Source organism: Salmo trutta, chromosome 15 (assembly GCF_901001165.1).
Source record: "Salmo trutta chromosome 15, fSalTru1.1, whole genome shotgun sequence".
Taxonomy (NCBI): Eukaryota; Metazoa; Chordata; class Actinopteri; order Salmoniformes; family Salmonidae; genus Salmo; species Salmo trutta.
Genome location: NC_042971.1, coordinates 31,168,919 through 31,189,556, shown reverse-complemented (window position 1 = coordinate 31,189,556; position 20,638 = coordinate 31,168,919). Strand labels below are relative to the sequence as shown.

General features: G+C 43.3%; 1 protein-coding gene across 1 annotated transcript; it reads left to right on the top strand.

The window, feature by feature from the left end:
* Positions 1–638: 638 nt before the first annotated feature.
* Positions 639–18,683, top strand: LOC115148808 (phosphoglycerate kinase). Its single transcript, XM_029691057.1, has 11 exons — positions 639–786; positions 7,462–7,512; positions 7,643–7,798; positions 8,014–8,158; positions 14,621–14,724; positions 14,937–15,056; positions 16,203–16,317; positions 16,569–16,748; positions 17,126–17,303; positions 17,640–17,738; positions 17,951–18,683. Exons 1-11 carry the CDS (start codon positions 722–724, stop codon positions 17,989–17,991), a joined length of 1,254 nt encoding a protein of 417 aa, XP_029546917.1. The 5' UTR covers positions 639–721; the 3' UTR covers positions 17,992–18,683.
* The last annotated feature ends 1,955 nt before the right edge of the window (positions 18,684–20,638 follow it).

Here is a 20,638-nt window from a genome sequence, read left to right as displayed (position 1 = left end):
GCCATAGGCTACTTGAGTCAGTAATAACAAAGTAACAAGAAGCTGTGACAAGATATCTGTTGATCATATACATGCTAATTTTGCCCTTCTACTTGAAAATGTGATATTTGGTTTTACAAAATATAGCAAAGACTATGCAAAGCCTTTCTTCTTATTAAACTTCATTGTTATTTTTGCTAAATTCCATATTCATTCATTACATTTTAGTAATAAACCTCTTATTTTTGAGAATGAAATTCAACAATATATAAACAATTTCTTCTCATAACAAAAAAGCAATACAAAATGTAAATGTTTGTACTTTTTACAAGGTCTTCATATAATGTATTGTTTGTATTCCCCTGGCTGTTTGCAATGTTTGCATACTCTTTGTTTTTCTATATTGTATATTTTTAATTGCTTTACAATTATTTTTATTTATTTTTAAATAATTAAAATAGTCTTCGAGAAAAACGTTACGTGACTTTCGTCACACGCTGTTTCCCGTTAAATTGAACTTTAAATGGAGGGCATAGCTCATATGACTGCCACTGGCATAGCCCAATGGCAGTGCTGATGCAGCAGTTCCGTACTAGCTTTTGACCAATACACCGTGGATGGGCGTGTAACGTCCCGCCCACCCGAAGTGCTTCCTCGCTGCGCAAATGTGATTTCATTCGGGAACTACCCATCAGCAGAGTGAGGTAAAGGCAGAAAAGCAGGTGCAACTAATATATCCAAAATGTCGCTGTCAAATAAACTCACCCTGGACAAGGTGGACGTGAAGGGGAAGCGCGTGATCATGAGGTGAGTTCGAATTGTGCCATCGGAAAGGGGGTTATTGGTGCTTTCAATACAACTGGGAAAACGAGGTCAAATCAGTGATCTTCAGGTCGGAAAGTCGGAGTTCTAGAAATATGCCCGAGTTTCCGACTTGTAATTTTTTCCCGACTTGTAATTTTTGTTCCGACTTGTAATTTTGAGTTGAATAACCGTTAAACGATTTCCTTAGTCGGAACTCGTTTTTTCCGAGTTCGCAGTTGTCTTGAACGCAGCATTAGACATCGCATTGTGATTCGTAACAAGACAGTAACTGAGAGACGCTTGATACTTCACTTTGGAAACATTCACGATACATTGTTATCGAAGAGCTACATTGAACTTCATTGCAGTTAAAATATACATTTGGTTGGCTTTTAAAAATGTCGCCTAGTCCAGACCGTTATTAGTGTTTCTTCGTGGTTATACGGGTCCTCACTAGTTACCATAGCCACAAAGTCAAAAATTCCGCTTATTTCAAATCTTATTTTAAACTTAACCTTAACCACACTGCTAACCTTCTGCCTAACCCTAACCTTAAATGAAGAACAAAGGACATTTTTATTTTAATGAATTCTTATCATATAGCCAATTTTGACCTTGTGGCTGTTGTAACTACTGAAAACCGGTGATGCATGTGCAGTCAGCATGTAGGCCACAATGTGACATCACCTAGCTTGCCACTCTAACTAGCTATACTGAACAAAAATATAAACGCAACAATTTCAAAGATTTTACTGAGTTACCGTTCATATAAGCAAATCAGTCAATTGAAATAAATTCATTAGGCCCTAATCTATGGATTTCACTTCACTGGGAATACAGATATGCATCTGGTCAGGGACATGGATCAGAATCAATTAGTATCTAGTGTGACCACCATTTGCCTCATGCAGTGCGACACATCTCCTTTTGCATAGAGTTGATCAGGCTGTTGAATATGGCCTGTGGAATGTTGTCCCACTCAATGGCCGTGCAAAGTTGCTGGATATTGGTGGGAACTGGAACACACTGTTTTATGTTGTTCCAGAGCATCCCAAACATGCCATGAAAAAAACAGACATTTTCAGCTTCCAGGAATTGTGTACAGAGCCTTGCGACATGGGACCGTGCATTATCATGCCGAAACATGAGGTAATGGCGGCGGATGAATGGCACAACAATGGGCCTCAGGATCTTGTCACAGTTCCTCTGTGCATTCAAATTTCCATCAATAAAATGCAATTGTTTGTTGTCCATAGCTTATGTCTGCCCATACCATAACCATACCGCCACCATTGGGCACTCTGTTCACAGCGTTGACATCAGCAAACAGCTTGCCCACATGACGGCTTATGGTAGAGAAATTAACATTACATTATCTGACAACAGCTCTGGTGGGGTGGACATTCCTGTAGTCAGCATGCCAATTGCACACTCCCTCAACTGGAGACCTCTGTGGCATTGTGTTGTGACAAAACTGCACATTTTAGTGACCTTTTATTGTCCCCAGCACAAGGTGCACCTGTGTAATGATTATGCTGTTTAATCAGCTTCTTGATATGCCACACCTTTCAGGTGGCTGGATTATCTGGTAAAAGTAGAAATGCTCACTAACAGGGATGTAAACACATTTGTGCACAAAATTGGAGCGAAATAAGCTTTTTGTGAGTATGGAACATTTCTGGGATCTTTTATTTTAGCTCATAAAAGATGGGACCAACACTTTACATGTTGCATTTTATATTTTTGTTCAGTGTAATTAGCTGGCTAACACTATAGGTTTACAGAGTCACATCTAACAATACAAATCATTATTTTCTATTTCTGGGGTAATATTTGTGTTAACTCTTGAATTGTGTTCTGTGGGTGTCACTGAGTAGGCTGTTAACCTATTTCATGGGGTGCACAGTCCATAGATTAGGCTGTACAGTGCAATTTGAATATTCAATATGCACAATAGGCTGACTGGGAAGGTGATTTCCCACAGTCAAAGTCCTGCAATAAGAGCTAAGACAATATTTGTGTGAACTCTTGATTTCCCCCGTGGGTGTCACTGAATATGCTGATACCCCATTCCATGGGTGTACAATCTATATAAGGCTGTACAGTGCATATAAGTATACCCCAATTCAATTATGCAATCTAATACATCCAGTGGGATTTCAAGTTTTTTTGTTTATGTATTATTTATAAACTAATGTGACCGATTCCAAGCTTGCCACTCTAGCTCGGTAGTTAGCTGGCTAACATTATAGATTTACAGAGTCATGTCTAACATGCTTATGGTGTTATTGTACAGAGTTTCTAAACCCAGAGGCGCAACATTGCATGACTTCCGCAAACGCTTGCGAAACAGGCCGGGGTTTGAAAAGTGAAAAATTCTTCCTTAGTTGTACATTTTCTAGAAATCTGAAGGCATCAACCTAGATTCGAGCCAATGTCTTAAATATTTGGGCATGTTATTACTCCAACCTTGTGAAAGTGACACACGGACACATTTTCGTCAAACTACTCCATGTCGAAGGAGTGCCTTTGATTTGATGGCCTACACATGGGCAGTTCGGCGCGAGACGACCGTTAGACCTAATGATGTGCATGCGCTTAGCTAGCCAACAACGCCATGACATCGCCTACAGGTGTGATCTGGGATTTCTATTGAAGAAGCCGTTTTAGCCTGTCTTCCTACTGTACTTTCTGTGGTTATAGTTCACTTTTCACATGTTGATTCTATATTTTTTTTGACTCTGTTGCTATGGTCACTGGCAGCTGTCATCCTCCATGTGTGGAATTTGTGGTTCGCCTTCAAAATAAGTCCCTAATTGAAAGTGATGCAAACTGATACAAATAGTGAAATCATTACATATTTGGATTAGATAATACTAAACAATGTTGGAATGTTACATTTGTTTGACAATAAACAGAAAAAACTAATCCCACTTTATGTATTAGACTGCATAATTGAATTGGGGGCAACCTATAGATTGTGCACCCATGAAACAGGGAATCGGACTAATCGGTGACACCAACAGAACACAATTCTCAAAAGTTAACACAAATATTAGCTTCTTAGCTCTTATTGCAGGAATTTGACTGTGGGAAATCATAGGTAAGGCTGTACAGTGCATAGAAGTATTCCCCCAATGCAATTATGCAGTATAATGCATCCAGTGGGATTTTGTTTCTAATGTTTATTATCAAACTATTGTGTTTAATTTTAAATTATTTAACATTGCAATCAGCGTTATCTAGTCCAAATATGGCAGGATTCCATTATTTGTATCACTTTCAATAAGGACCTTTTTTGAAGGTGAACTGCAAATTCCACTATTGTGGCTAAGTTGTTATTATGGCTAGCTTCACATCGGTAGGGTCAAAATCCAATCACATTTTATTTGTCACATGCGCCGAATACACGATACACTTTTCCCTGAAATGCTTACTTACGAGCCCTTTCCCAACAATACAGAGTGATCAGGATAGATAATAAACGGAGTAGCAGCAGTGTGTGAAAGTGTGTGTGTGTGGCGTCAATATGCATATCTTTTGTTGGAGTGTCAGTGTAGTATGTGTGGGTTGAGTCCGGTGAGTGTGCATAGAGCCAGTGCAAGAGAGTCAGTACAAAAAGGAGGATGGGGTACAACGACCAAGAGCCAACATTTAGGCAGGCTGCTACTAAATATTTTAATTCAGTTATTTGTAACTGTAGGCTACACTGCAGCCTCAGTTAGCCTAGCTAGCTAACATTAGGTAGCTTAACTTGCTTCTCCTGGTTCATAGCAGTCCAAGACAGGTATTACGTAATCATTGTTGATGATAAATAACCTCGCTATGACACTAGGCTACCTTTAAATAAAGGGAAAAAAAATAATAAGTCATCTATAGTGTGAGTCGGCTTGGTTGGTTTCTGTCTCTCCCTCCCTCTTCCCTGCTCCCATGTCACTTGCTCACAGTACAGCCCCTCCCCTGCTTCCTAGAGCGCCACCCCACTCCCTCTGTGCTTTATCAGCTCTGGTTAATAAAGTGACAAACAAAATAATTTTCTGCTGCTTCCCTCACTCGGACTGGTTCTGGATCCGACCAGGTTCATACAGAGCGGGTCTAGTTGTCCTCGGGTCTTTTTGGACGTGTCTCTATATTTAAAAAAATGTTATGCACGTCCGGGTGGGGAAGCCCCAGGGCCATTTTGGAACGGGTCCAACTTTTTGGATGGGTAAAGACCTATAGTGTGGATCTTATAGGTCTTCAGTGATGTGGACGCTGAGGAACTTGAAGCTCTCTGCCCGGTCCACTACAGCCCTGTCGACGTGAATGAGGGCGTGCTCGGCCCCCCATTTCCCGGTCCATGATCAGCTCCTTGTACTGGCACCATACTGCTAGGTCTCTGACCTCCCCTGTAGTCTCATCGTCGTCGGTGATCAGGCCTACCACCGTTGTGTCGTTGGCAAACTTAATGATGGTGTTGGAGTCGTGCACGTCCACCCAATCGTGGGTGAACAGGGAGTACAGGAGGGGACTAAGCTTACGCCCCTGTGTTGAGGGTTAGCGTGGCGGGTGTGTTGCCTTTTCTATTCATTCCTATGGAGGACTGCTCCTACTGAGGAGTGCAAATATGTCTGACCGTGTCTTCAAAGCCTCTCAATGGCCAATATATAGCATCATCAATCCAGTGTTTATATTCATTATTGGTTTCCACCCCAAAATCTAAAGTGCGTACACATCGTTGGATTACTTCTTGGAGCAAATGCATTTAATTTAACAATTCAAACGAACCCCCTGCAACTAGTCATGGAAGTTTAGAAGACGTTATCTTCCAAGTTGGGATTTGAGGACGTATCGCCAAGTAAAGCTTGGTCTAAAATGTCTGTTACACTTAACATTACCTACCTAATAACACACATCAGCCAGCTGGAACAGTAATAATGGTCTTACTAGGTGACATTTTTAATAGGTATATTTTGGGTACTTCAGCAGGTGACGCATGCCACCACTCGTGACAGAACGCAGGCAGTTGTCGTCTCACGTTTTCCCTATTCAAACCAATTACGTGCCATAGGAGTGATGCAGAATGGATGCAAGCATCCCTAAAATGTTAATTGCACCAATTTTAACTGTTTTTATTTTGCATTAAGATGATATCCGAGTCTAAGTACAAATCTCTAAGCTGAGGATACATTCTACTGTATTTCTATTCAATTAGCTAGTTAATCTTATAAACACCATCGTATCCATTTTAGCTGATGGCATTTGCTCAGATATTGTTGTCATGTGTGGCTCCCAGGGGTGCTTCAGTACACTGAAAAACGACACCCAGTTTTAAATGTCATAGGGCATCCTGGTGTCCCCAGCTCCATGTACCCATGATGACTGCAGGAGATGCATGAGGCCATTTATTTCCTAAAGGTCAAATCCACACTCCCATCAGCACAGATGACTTAAAGCGAGGGTAGACCAGGGTTTCCCAAACTCTGTCCTAAGTGCACTACACAGCTGATTCAAATAACCAAGTCATAATCAAGCTGTGTAGTGCTAGGGTAAAAACCAAAACGTGGACCCAGCAGGGGCCCCAGGACTGAGTTTGGGAAACCCTGGGGTAGACAAACTACTATGAAAATCTCATTACATTCCATCCTGGGCTTGCTATAACATGCATATTTGTCTATGTACATCCTACTTCTATGAATCGGCATTGCTTACTTGTGCAGAATAGGACCAACTGTGACTGACTGTCAGGACCTTGGGCTGTTATGGAGACTTTGCTGTGGTAGAGCGAACAGTCTGGCAGGCCTGTGCCAAGCCTGTCAAGCAGTCAATGTGCTGGCCTTATTCTGCGTATATGCACATCCTTGCTCCACCTCCAGTCTTTTATCCCTCGTATAAAACACCTGCCTTTACGGCCCTGTAGTTCAAGGTGCGGGTTAAACAAATGGTAGCCTATCACAAGGGCATCACTAGTGCGGCTGTGAATTGTGTTCCCATTGAAGGGGTCATTGCTAACAAAGACATTCCATAGCAGTATCATTCTTCCCCTGTGCTGACCGTAGGGTTCTAGTACAATAGAGTACGGTTGTGGCACACACTGCCTGGTCCTGCACTTCACTGCATCAAGTGGGCCGGAGGAGAAACCGAGAGGGGGGGGGTAGAGTTAGGTAATGGGCAGGAGAATGAGGGATGCAGCATGTTCTCATGTCACCGTGTGTCATACAGGAAAGTGTTTGGCTGTTGAATCATTTCCTTTCAATACTAAGCCCAGTGTCATGGACATGTTTAATAAGGGTTGCAAAGCCACCGGTAATTTACCAAAGTTACTAGAATTTTCAGTAATTTTGGTTCTTATCAGAAAATCTACCCTCATATTAAACACCCATAGTATTTACTAAGCTTATTTAGGATAATGTTTTACAGCTTTGTCATTCTATTATTTTTCTTCATTTTGATGTATTCAGTTATTTTACATGTGATAAGGCCACACAGAGGGCCAGAGATGATTAGACACCCAAAAGGGCCACTAGATGTCTTGTGATGATAGGTTACATAAAATCCTTAAAAGATACCAAAATTCTATTAGTTTACTGGTAAACTTAGTTTCCAGTAATATACCCTTCCTTTTCATCCATACATTTTATAATGCTCAAAACACTTATTACTGTGCCCAAAGCTGAATGTTATAAATGTCTTTTGCAGGGTTGACTTCAATGTGCCAATGAAGGACCATAACATAACGAACAATCAGAGGTAATAATGAACTTGTTTTAATTTTATCATCTTCAGTTAGTAATGCACATGATTAGACCCAATGCTACTAGTTCATTCTATAGGAGCCCTATTCCAGCCTTGGCTCATACTGTGTGCCTGTTTATTCCAGGATCAAGGCTGCTGTCCCCACCATCAAGCACTGTCTTGACCATGGGGCCAAGGCTGTGGTGCTGATGAGCCACTTGGGTCGTCCTGATGGGAACCCCATGCCTGACAAATTCTCCCTGAAGCCTGTGGCCGCCGAGCTCAAGAGCCTGCTGGGCAAGTGAGTGAGACCTCATGGCATAGCTGGCTATTACCATGCTGCGAGTGAAATATTATGTATGTATGTATGTTACTGTGCCATTGACTGAGTTGTACCAATGAATGAATGAATTAGTTTGACCTCTATTGACACACTTTGGTTCGCTCAACTGACAATGTTTCAGTGGGGTATCTGAATAAAGTACTCAATCGGGCATGTGTTGCACCCATTCTCAGGGACGTGCACTTCCTGAAGGACTGCGTAGGTCCCGAAGTAGAGAAGGCCTGTGCCGACCCTGCCGCCGGTTCAGTCATCCTCCTGGAGAACCTGAGGTTCCACGTTGCAGAGGAGGGCAAGGGCAAGGACGCCTCCGGAAACAAGGTTGGTCAACGACTGCTGTAGCCATTCCCAGAGGCCCTTCCTATTTACATAAAATGAGGGCTCCTACCCTGCAGAGGCCCAAGCTGAAACTGTCACTCCTGTGGTGTTGGTGTCAGCAGAACTGCTAAAGGCATCGCAGAGAAGAAAATAAAGCCAAGCTGCAAAATAATGAGACACCAGTCAGCCATCTGACCTGAAAAGCAGGAATTTTGTCATTTGGAGACCAGGGTACAGAAAATGGCATCTCATCTGTTTGAGGAGTACAGCCACAAATTACTGCGTCACTGAGTATATCCATACTAAAACTGTTAGCAGCTCTTGAGAAGGTTGCACCACTGAGAGTATTATGTAAATGCATAGGTTTATAGGATGAGTTTCCTGTAGTATCTGTGCCTGCCTGTATCAATGGCCAGGATTCTACTTCTCCCCCTACTCCATCTCCTCTCATTTACCCGAGATGCAGCCCTGACCTGCTGACATTTGAGTGAAGGGTAGTGGGTTGTCTCGGGTCTAGCGTTTTGCTTGTGAGCCCTGGCTGGTATGCAACCCTTAGAGGAGGGGGGAGATTGGGAAGGGGGGTAGCTGTCGACCTTTCACAAGATCCCTCGATGGCTGGGGGGGTGGCAGGCGACAGAGTAGGTAAGTCTAGATGTTACCCCTAACCGCTGATTCGGGGTCAGATCTTTTTCATTCATCTAATGCTTGAGCATAGGATTGGGGATAGTGTAATTTGATCCCAGGTCTGTGGTTAAGGGCAAGTTCTATGATGACCTGGTTGAACTGTACTAGTGCCAACGCCTGGCATTTGGAGGGGACACATAGATCAGCCATGACCTTTCTGTGACCTTTCTGTGAAAGAGTCAAGAACTTTGCCTGTTAAAGGTCAGTAGGAACCTAATTATAAAGTACTTACAGTACCCTCGTCATGCAGTCCACTTCCCTGGCATCACTGCAGTATATTCACCACGTGCTCTTATAGATACACTATCTAGAATTGGCTGTTCAAAGAAAACCGAACCATGGGTTTAGTCTTCTGGCCCATATACTTTCAGAGTGAGGGACCCTCTAACATTAATATTAGGTTGTAAAATACAGAACTTCACCTTTGACTTTATGTTCAGTAGTGCTGAGCAATTAGAGCTTTTTTTTTAAGGTTGGTTCGATTATTACAAAATTACAGTTTTTGGTTTCAATAATTATTTTTGACATTAAATGCACTATGCATTGTGGGCTAAATGCTGTCACACAGAATGAAACAATTAATAGAGGTTGTAAAACATTTTAATGAATGGTAGTGATGTCCCATAATCACTTATTAACCATAATTTACTTTAATAAAATAGTTTTATTTGACTTATTTCATTCCAGTCATCTAATATCTATAGAGCTGCTACCTATGCTGTCTAACAAAATCACAATTTTAGTAGTAATTCAAAGTACTGCTGAATACCAACTATCAATCACTTAAGATAATATATTTTCAGGTAGAGATACATCGCGAAGCAACTGCTTTCTATCCCTCTCGATCACGCATTCTCTCTTCTCTAAATCTCTGTGCCTCTGCCCCACACCGTTGGTATTATAGCTCAGTGCTCCACACAGACTGGACAAGTAGGCGCGTGTGCAATGGATTATGGTCATTGTAAATAATTACCACTTTTTTTGCGCTAAACTGTAGAATATTGGCCTGTTGGAAACTACAACATCCTACTACATGCACAGTTCAGGCTGGATCTGATTTATCTCTACAGAAACTGCGCATTGAGCTCACAGACAAAACGAACAAAATGGAATTTAAATAATTGAACCGACGTCAGTCACTTAGTTGTTTAAAAACCGAAAAAGATCACATTTCGGTTAATCGCTCAGTGCTAATGTTGACTAATGCTCTAAGTGGAGCCCAGCGTTTGACCATTTGTGTAAACCACCTTTTATTTGGTACCTTTATTCTGTGGCGTGTGTGTGAGCCTCTGACTTGTCTTGCATCACTACTTTTCTGTCACACTAGGGTTGCACATTTTGGGGAATATTCAGAGGTGGAAACTTTCCGTGGGAATATATGGGAATTAAAGGAAATGTATGCAAATTAATATTAATACAATTTAAATGTGATGTTTTTTGTATTGGATATGTTTACCATATGGAGACAAACATAAACCTTATCATAAGTAGACATAATTGCAAATTATTAAATCCTTCCAATAGAAAAAAACTATTTAGTTACGAATTGAACATTAATTAAATGAGTTGACTCTTCACATGGGATGATTTCACTGAACAACAAAAGAAAGGGAATATTGAATGATCCCCAGTGATCCATCGCATCTCCCAAAAATGTTTTCAACATATCTGTAAAATGAGTCTAGAAACTAAAGCTTTGGTTGTCTTACTCTCAGGAGTCCATGTCTTCTCCCTGGACCTCCTCAATGTCCACCTCTTGAACATCAGACTGAGGCCTCATCTTCACTGTCACTTTCCAACCTTGTTGAGGATGGCTCATTGTCAGGCTCAAAAAGCATCACATTTGCCCGGATAGCCACCAATTTGTCAACTCTTGTATTGGTCAGCCTGTTGCGTGCTTTGGTGTGTGTGTTCCCAAACAAGGACCAGTTGCGTTCTGAGGTGGCTGATGTTGGTGGGATTTGGAGGATGATGGAGGCAACAGCGGAAAGAGCCTCAGATCCACAAAGTCCTTTCCACCAGGTGGCTGATGAGATGTTGGCACGACTACCCTATTGCATCTCCATCCCAAAGCCCTTGCTTGGAAGTGTACTTCGCCAGACTGCCAAGAACCTTGCCCTCATCCAAGCCAAGGTGGTGAGACACTGTAGTGATGACACCATAGGCCTCATTGATCTCTGCACCAGACAGGATGCTCTTGCCAGCATACTTGGGGTCCAACATGTACGCTGCAGCGTGTATGGGCTTCAGGCAGAAGTCTTCACACTTTTTGATGTATTTCAGAACTGCAGTTTACTCTGCTTGGAGCAACAGTGAAGTGGGCAGGGCAGTACGGATTTCTTCTCTTACATCTGCAAGCAGAGTCTGAACATCAGACAGGATGGCATTGTCTCCCTCAATCCATGCAATGGCTACTGCTATAGGTTTCAGGCCGCTTACCACTCTCTCCCAAAATACATCATCCAGGAGGATCCTCTTGATGGGGCTGTCCATATCGGCAGACTGATATGGCCATTTCTTGGAGAGACTCCTGCCCCCCCAGGAGACTGTCAAACATGATGACTGCACCACCCCAACGGGTGTTGCTGGGCAGCTTCAATGTGGTGCTCTTATTCTTCTCACTTTGCTTGGTGAGGTAGATTGCTGCTATAACTTGATGACCCTCCACATACCTAACCATTTCCTTGGCTCTCTTGTAGAGTGTATCCATTGTTTTCAGTGCCATGATGTCCTTGAGGAGCAGATTCAATGCATGAGCAGCCAATGGGTGTGATGTGAGGGTAGGACTCCTCCACTTTAGACCAAGCAGCCTTCATGTTCACAGCATTGTCTGTCACCAGTGCAAATACCTTCTGTGGTCCAAGGTCATTGATGACTGTCTTCATCTGCAATGTAGAGACCGGTATGTCTGTTGTCCCTTGTGTCTGTGCACCTGTAGAATACTGGTTGAGGGGTGGAGATGTAGTTAATTATTCCTTGCCCACGAACAGTCGACCACCCATCAGCGATGATTGCAATAGTCTGCTTTCTCTATGATTTGCTTGACCTTCACTTGAACTCTGCATCCAGCAAATGAGTAGATAAAGCATGTCTGGTTGGAGGGGTGTATGCTGGGCGAAGAACATTCAGAAATCTCTTCCAATACACATTGCCTGTGAGCATCAGAGGTGAACCAGTTGCATACACAGCTCGAGCAAGACATTCATCAGCATTTCTCTGACTACGTTCCTCCATCGAGTCAAACTTTTTCCAGCAGGACCATGAGCTGTTGCTATCGATAAGGTGTCTGATTAATTTCACCTTGAATAGAAGTAGAGGGACTTTCGTCAGGGGTTGCTTGTTACATTAGCTGCAGTGAAATGTCTCCACACATCAGATGTTGCCTGTGGCATTTTCCTGTAAATATTAGATAATTTTCTTTTTTTTAAAGTAAAATCTAATACAATTCCATGTACAGATAAATAGTTAGCAGATTAAATAACTCCTTTGTAAAATAAATGTTTTAAAATGAAACCTGTATGGAAACGGGTGAATTAAGCCCCAGTTAGCAGGCTCAAGCACGCTAAAACCCACATGGTAGCAAAAACTAACAAATTGTTAACAAGTTAGGAATGATTTAAACACATTTTGCTGTAGGCTACTATTTTCTAGTTAACAAAAAATAATGTATGTCATAAAATATATTCACCCCACCCAGTATTGTAATCAAAAGTTACCAGAAAGCATGTAGTCCTTGGCTCAGACAGTGTAGTAGTGTGGGCTCAATAGCATCTCATTAGTGTGCAAGATCTTGAGAATCAGCTGTACATGTGATGGAAGAATGCACTGTGCATGCAGAGGGTTGCAATTCCATTGAATTAGAGATAGTTTAACCAAAATATGCCACAATACCTAGAATTACCTTATGTGTATCCCACAAAAAAGGTTCACTGTTTTAAGCTAACTTTTATGATGAATTTAAGCTTAACTTCCCATGGAAAATTTTCGGACATTTACTGGAAAGTTTCCGACCCTTTGCAACCCTATGTCACATGTTCTGCCACACTGGTGGAGGTAATGCAGGCTCAGCTTTACCTGGTGGCCTAGAGGTGTAGTGCATGAGAGAATTCGGAGCGCTCACACATTTGCACCAAAATAACCGCAGACATTCATGGATGGATGACAGATCCCCTCACTGTTCTATGGCTGCAGGGAGAAGGCATGGAAGTACTGCCAGAAGCTCAAAGGGAGCTCCTCCTAAACATCCTGAAGAAACCACCAGGTGTCCAGAGATGTGAGATGGATAAAGGGTCAAAGGAGCTATGGAAAGCTCTAAATAACATGATGGATGTGGCGCTAGATGTGCACCAAAAGGCCTGGCAAGCAGAACCGGATGCATTGGCCAATAGTGGTACTCTACAGTGTATCGTCAGCATGGAGAATGGACACTTAATCATCCAGTCCCCTGAGGAAGAAGGGGCTGGGTTTGGGCAAGAAGGCCAAGTTTCTGTCAGCAAGCCAGATAATGGGGCAAATGAGCTAAAGGCTCAGCTAACTGCCGAAGCTGAGAAAAGGAAGAAGGCCGAAGAAAGCCTGCTGAAACAAGGAGTCGCTCTACAAAAAGAGCAACAGCGAGTCGCCAAGCTGGAGAAGTATTGGAGCGAGACTTTGCAGGAGCTGCAAACTTTGAAATGGGTAACTAGAAGAAAATGTGCTCCACATGATGAAGCTGAAGAGTTGAAGAAGAGGCTAAAGATTTTTCAAGATCTCCTCTGCAAAACTGAAGAGGAGAAAAAGTGTCTTCGAGAAGAGATTGAAGACCTCAATGAAGAATGCACAGTCCAGAGAGAGCGCATTGAGAACCTGAAGCGGGAGAAGGGTGAGCTGCAAGCCAAAGTGGTAGAACTGGTGCAGGTAACTGAGAGTCAAGATGAACAAACCCAGACTGGGGAGTCTTCAACTGTTTCTCATGATGTAAGCTGCCAAACCAGCACATTAATAGATGGTCACAGACAGATGGACAACCAAGCATATTTGATCTCTGTGATTAATCAGACAGACGGTCTTGGTAAATCTCACAAGAATGAAGTATCTCAGAGCTGCCCATCACTTGTTGGTGTTAACCATGATGCCTGTGAGTATGACTCCAGTGCACTGCAGAAGGCCCAGTGCACTCAAGAAGAAGAGTGGTGGTGGGATTCTGAGCGGGAGATGGATGATGAGTGCTATGCGCTCAACTACCAGGAACCCACAAACTCGGTGAGTGAATCCATTTTCATATGGGGACGATTATGGGAAACATTCAGAACCAGAGAGGAAGAAGGATGTATGACTAACAACCGTGGAAGCGAGTCTCACCTCCCAAAAGGTTCAGCTGCCAGCACCCAATTCGCCACAACAAAGACCGCTCAAATGATTGGACCACGTTTGGACCATTTCTATAACTCACCTTTTGATTTAAGAAATACACCAGCTTCTGCCTGGTTTTGAATTGTGCCTTGTGTGTTGAGCCTCTGAATTGTCTCATATCACTACGCTCCCAGGTGCCACACCAAGTGTTCTGACACATATTATAAACCCTTAATACAGTTGCTGAACATGGATAGATGATATGGGCTATATTGATGAATGTGGAAAATGGCTTATTTTGTATCTTCCCATGTAGTATTTATTAATTGATGTCATCAATATGAATAAATTAGGCCTCTGTTTGCTGCACAATAGGCCATACAGTTCTGTCTGCTAGGTGTGTAAACAGCTCCTGCTGGTAGTAACCGGTCTATTCTCTCCTTTATCTTCTAGACCAAAGCCACCCAGGATCAAATTGATTCTTTCAGAGCCTCTCTGTCCAAACTGGGAGACGTCTACGTCAACGATGCTTTCGGCACAGCACACAGAGCCCACAGGTAGGGGTCACCACACATTCTGTGGAGGAGTCAAGCATAAACTCGGATTTTTTTGGTATCCGCTGTTTTAATGAAAAATAGAAGCCATCACTTATTGCCAATCCCTTTCTCCTATACTTTAATTTTGAAAATACTTTGTCCCTTCCTGTCATCTCCTAGATAAAGATTTTTTTATTAAATAATATAAAGTGATTGACTTTCTCTTCCCCCAGCTCCATGGTTGGAGTGAACCTGTCCCAGAAGGCCGCAGGCTTCTTGATGAAGAAGGAGCTTGACTACTTTGCCATGGCTCTGGAGAAACCAGCCAGGCCCTTCCTGGCCATCCTCGGAGGGTAAGTAACTGCTCAAAGGACCGTTTGATGCTTTAGTTTACCATTTCACTGATTGTCAACGGGGCAGGGATAGCTCTGTGATGAGTTAAGAATAAAGTACCCAGAGGCCTGCATCTGCTTCTATGGTATCACTACTGGGGACTGGCTCTTCAACTGGTTGATCCAGCTACAATAGACGGGTCTGGTCGTATTATATGCACAATGAAAGCCATGCAACCTCACTTAAATATTTCTCACTGTTGCTCTCTTTCTATTCTCTCTACCACTCTATCTCTCTTTCTCTGTTGATACATCAGCCTTGGGCTGTTGTAGTGTCCTTTTCAAGTGCAGGATGATTTTTTTTAAACATTTTTTATTTTTTTAAATACACAGAAGGCAGTCCAGGAATTGAGACCTTAAGCGTGTTGTGTAACACCTCAATCTGTGTAACAGTACTGTCTTTTCCTACTACTGAGCACAGTGGTGGCTGCTGAGGGGAGGACAGCTCTTAGTAATGGCTGGAACGAAGTGAATGGTATCAAACTGTGTTTGATGTACTTGATACTATCCTACTCATTCCGCTCCCGCCATCACCATGAGCCTGTCCCCAATTAAGGTGCCACCAGCCTCCTGTGACTGAGCTCTTTACAGCCTAGCACAGTGGGAAAACTAAAGAACACAAATACGCGCGCACACACAGCTAACTACATTGCTCACGTGTCGAAATTCGCCCAGTGTCGAGCCCATTTCAGCTGGGCATTGTGTAACCGTCATGTCCAGTCAATGTCTGAGTGCAGCCAATCGGGTTCTTTCACTGCCACAGTTCTGTATTTTCAAAGATTTTTACCCAGTTCAGCCTTTTTGGACCTCTGCCAGTGACAAAGGACATTGATATGAATTGGCTAATGATAAGCCCCTCAACAATTGATGAAAACGGTAGGATTTAGCACTAAATTCATTAGACAAAAGGAACAAGTGTCAACTACAACAAACATTTCTGCCCCAATATGACTCTTCCTCAACTAGAAACATTTCCATAATGTTTTACCATGTATGCATTATAACTCCACTTAAGTGTTTTATAATGGATTCTAGATAAACGGGCTTCATATTATTGGGCTATCAATGTTTTACTATGTTTAAATAGAGTTTGTCTGTTGTGTGCAGAGCCAAGGTCAAGGACAAGATTCAGCTGATCAACAACATGTTGGACCAGGTCAATGAGATGATCATTGGTGGTGGCATGGCCTTCACCTTCCTCAAGGTCCTCAACAACATGGAGGTGAGGACAGAGGGAGGAAGATGGGGAGAAGGCGGTAGGGAGGGTGGGTGGGAGAAATGGAGAGATGTTACCCCTTTTTTGGCAAGTTGGATTTAAATCGGGATTTTTAACCTCATTTATTTAAATGAATATAATTCAGAACTCACTTGTCACTCTGCACAATGTAGTTACATTTGTTTAATGTTCGACTATGGTGTATATCACGGTTATAGTTTACATCTTACAATGAGTGATCCTCTCCTCCCTGCCAGATCGGCAACTCCCTGTACGATGATGAGGGTGCCAAGATCGTCAAGGAGCTGATGGCCAAGGCTGAGAAGAACAAGGTCAAGATCAACCTCCCCGTCGACTTCATCACCGCCGACAAGTTTGACGAGCATGCCAAGACTGGCACAGCAACCGTGGCTGCTGGCATCCCTGCAGGCTGGATGGTGAGGAGAGCAACCTAGGTCATGTTCATTGGGGCACGCAACGTAAAACGTTTTTAAACATTTTGTTACAGAATACAAAAATAAGTGCTTCCTATTGGAAAAATCCAGTGTAATCCCAACCTGATTTGTTTTTTTCCCCCTCCGTTTGATACCTAATAAACTTAACACTGATCGGGTTTTATAGTCTTCTTGAAGGGTTTTTATGGGAATTTTTCTGATAGTTCTTGTGCTAGCTAGAAATGTTATATACTGTATCGCTTTGAGAGCCAGATTAATTATAGGATCTTGTTTTACTGTAAATATTGTAGATGAATACCCTCGACACACAAAACTGTGGTTGAGCTCTGTGTCCCTGTGTCACCTTCTGTTCTCTCCAGGGTCTGGACTGTGGACCAGAGAGCAACAAGCACTTTGCTGAGGCTGTAGGCAGAGCCAAGCAGATCGTGTGGAACGGCCCCGTGGGTGTGTTTGAGTTTGAGAACTTCGCCAAAGGAACCAAGAGCCTGATGGACAAAGTGGTGGAGGTCACCAAGTCAGGCTGCGTCACAATCATTGGTAAGACCCTCGACCATTGCTTATATACAATGACCAAAAAACATGTATTTGACCCTGCACCTAATCCCAACTTTTGCAAGTAAATACACATATGATTGAGATCATTCGTTAAACAAAGCCTGCTCTTGCGCATCATGTTAAAATAATTTATTCAAGTTTATACTTGCCCTGCCATTTTGATTGGAAGGTTTGGTTCATCCACTCTTGATATCATTCTCACCGCCAGATGGTGCCAAACACCTTTTCTTCCTCACATCTATGGTAGTGAATGATCACTATGACAGTGAAGGATCTCTGATTTGAATGCTACCCATCTGTTGTCTTGGTGATGCCCAGGTGGAGGCGACACCGCTACATGCTGCGCCAAATGGGGCACAGAGGACAAGGTCAGCCACGTCAGCACAGGAGGCGGAGCCAGCCTGGAGCTTCTGGAGGGTGAGTGATCGCGGTCTAATCCTTACTAGCTTCACACTGACCTTTGACCTATGCCCAGTTCAAAATCAGTGTCTAAGGGGATGCAGGCTAGAAAGAACAAAATTACATTTTGGTACTGTTACCTATTACAGCATATGATGACTTAAGTAGTAATGCTGAAGAGTTTTTCCAAAGCAGTGACCACATTGCATGTCGCTCCTTTCTGCCCACAGGTAAAGTGTTGCCCGGTGTGGATGCCCTCAGCAGCGCCTAAGCCCCATCACCGAGGAGAGGGGGGAGTGAAGACAAATTGACCCACCAGAGTTTGGACTCCCAAGTGAAAAAGCTCCGTCTCCCGCCCTGCATTAGCACCTCTACCATCATCCAGTGACCCAGACGTCAAATCACCTGCTCTCTAGTCTACTACTGTACAGACGGCTGGCACAAATGGGAATGCGCTCTCCCTCACTCCTGCACCTGCCCCATATCTACATCACTGAGGAAGTGGAGGCGTTCGTAGCTGAAGCCACCCTCACATGCACTTATGTTCCTTCCTGCTGTGTTTCTCTAGGAGACGAGGGCCAGAGACCAGTCAGCTGCAGCTAGTTGTTTTCACCATACAGGAATTTGGGAATGTGCCATGTGTTAAAGAGCGCCTGCGTGGGCATCACTCTTGTTTAGCCAGCCAGCCCTGGGAGTATTACAACCCTTCTAGTGTAACATTGTGTGTTGTAGCTCTATCTAGACCTTTATATTTGTCCTCAGCCTCCACAAAAAATGTTGGCTCTGTGTCAGTTGCCCCCCTTCTCTCAACCATGTCCTCCCACCTGTTATGTCATCCTTCTTATGACCCTGTGGCTTGTAAGATAGTCGTTCCCCAGTGGGGGTTTCAGAGGGGTCGAGCTACTGTAAGTCATGTGACCTGAGCAGATGCTCACGGAATAAAACACTTGGTGTAAAATATAATATATTTGACTGTATTTATTTGTACGTAAGAGTCTTTTTCACTGCTAATTATAAGTGTGTATGCTGAACACTGCTACATTTTATTTGTTTACATTTAACCTTTATTTGACTTGCCTAGTTAAATAAAGAGCATTCTTATTTACAATGACGGCCTACCGGGGAACAGTGGGTTAACTGCCTTCAGGGGCAGAACCACAGATTTTTACCTTGTCAGCCGGTTGATTCGATCCAGCAACCTTTCGGTTACTGGCCCAACACTCTAACCAATAGGGTACCTGCCTCCTCAAAACATGTACTATGCTTATGCTGAATAGTGACTATTATGCTGAATACCATGGCATTACTACACAGGGTTGGGGAGTAACTGATTACATGTAATCAAATCAAATGTTATTAGTCACACATGCTGAATACAACAGGTGTAGACCTTACAGTGAAATGCTTACTTACAAGCCCTTAACCAAAGCTGTTTAGAAGCCTCTTGGACCTAGACCTGGCACTCTGGTACCGCTTGCTGTGAGGTAGCAGAGAGAAGTCTATGACTAGGGTGGCTAGTCTTTGACAATTTTTAGGGCCTTCCTCTGACACCCCCTGGTATAGAGGTCCTGGATGAAAAGAAGCTTGGCCCCAGTGATGTACGGGGCCGTACGCACTACCGTCTAGTGCCTTGAGGTCAGAGACCGAGCAGTTGCCATACCAGGCAGAAATCCAACCAGTCAGGATGCTCTCGATGGTGCAGCTGTAGAACCTTTTGAGGATCTGAGGACCCATGTCAAATCTGAAGGGGAAACGGTTTTGTCATGACCTCTTCACGACTGTCTTGGTGTGCTTGGACCAGGTTAGTTTGTTGGTGATGTGAACACCAAGGAACTTAACTCTCAACCTGCTCCATTACATCCCCGTCGATGAGAATGGTGCTCAGTCCTCCTTTTCCTGTCCACAATTATCTCCTTAGTCTTGATCACATTGAGGGAGAAGTTGTTGTCCTGGCACCACACGGCCAGGTCCCTGACCTCCCCTAAATGCTGTCTCGTCAGTGATCAGGCCTACCACTGTTGTCATTGGCAGACTTGATGGTGTTGGAGTTGTGCCTGGCCGTGCAGTCATGAGTGAACAGGGAGGACAGAGGGGACTGAGCACACACACCTGAGGAGCCCCCGTGTTGAGGATCAGCATGGTGGATGTGTTGTTACCTACCCTTACCACCTGGGGATGGCCCGTCAGGAAGTCCATGATCCAGTTGCAGAGGGAGGGGTTTAGTCCCAGGGTCCTTAGCTTAGTGATGAGCTTTGAGGGCGCTATGGTGTTGAACGCTGAGCTGTAGTCAATGAATAGCATTCTCACATAGGTGTTATTTTGTCCAGGTGTGAAAGGGCAGTGTGGAATGCAACAGAGATTGCATCATCTGTGGATCTGTTGGGGTGGTATGCAAATTGGAGTGGGTCTAGGGTTTCTGGGATATGGTGTTGATGTGAGCCAGACTACGGGTCTGTAGTCATTTAGGCATGTTACCTTAGTGTTCTTGGGCACAGGGACTATGGTGGTCTGCTTGAAACATGACACTTGCCAGTTGGTCAGTGCATGCTCGGAGTACACGTCCTGGTAATCCGTCGGGCCCTGCGGCCTTGTGAATGATGACCTGTTTAAAGGTCTAACTCACATCGGCTGTGGAGAGCGTGATCACACAGTCGTCCGAACTGACCTTGGTTAATTAGTTGTTTAAAACCCCCCAAAAAATAACCAACATTTCCGTTAATCGCTTAGCACTACTGTTTTCTAAATTACATTTGATTCAGCATTGAAAAAAGGTGCAAGTTTAAGTTTGTTCAACATGAGTGAGTCTGATCATGATGACACCAAATGCTTTTGATGGATCTTTTTTTTAAGTGTAATTATTTATTTTTTAATTTAACCTTTAACTGGGCAAGTCAGTTAAGAACAAATTGTTATTTATT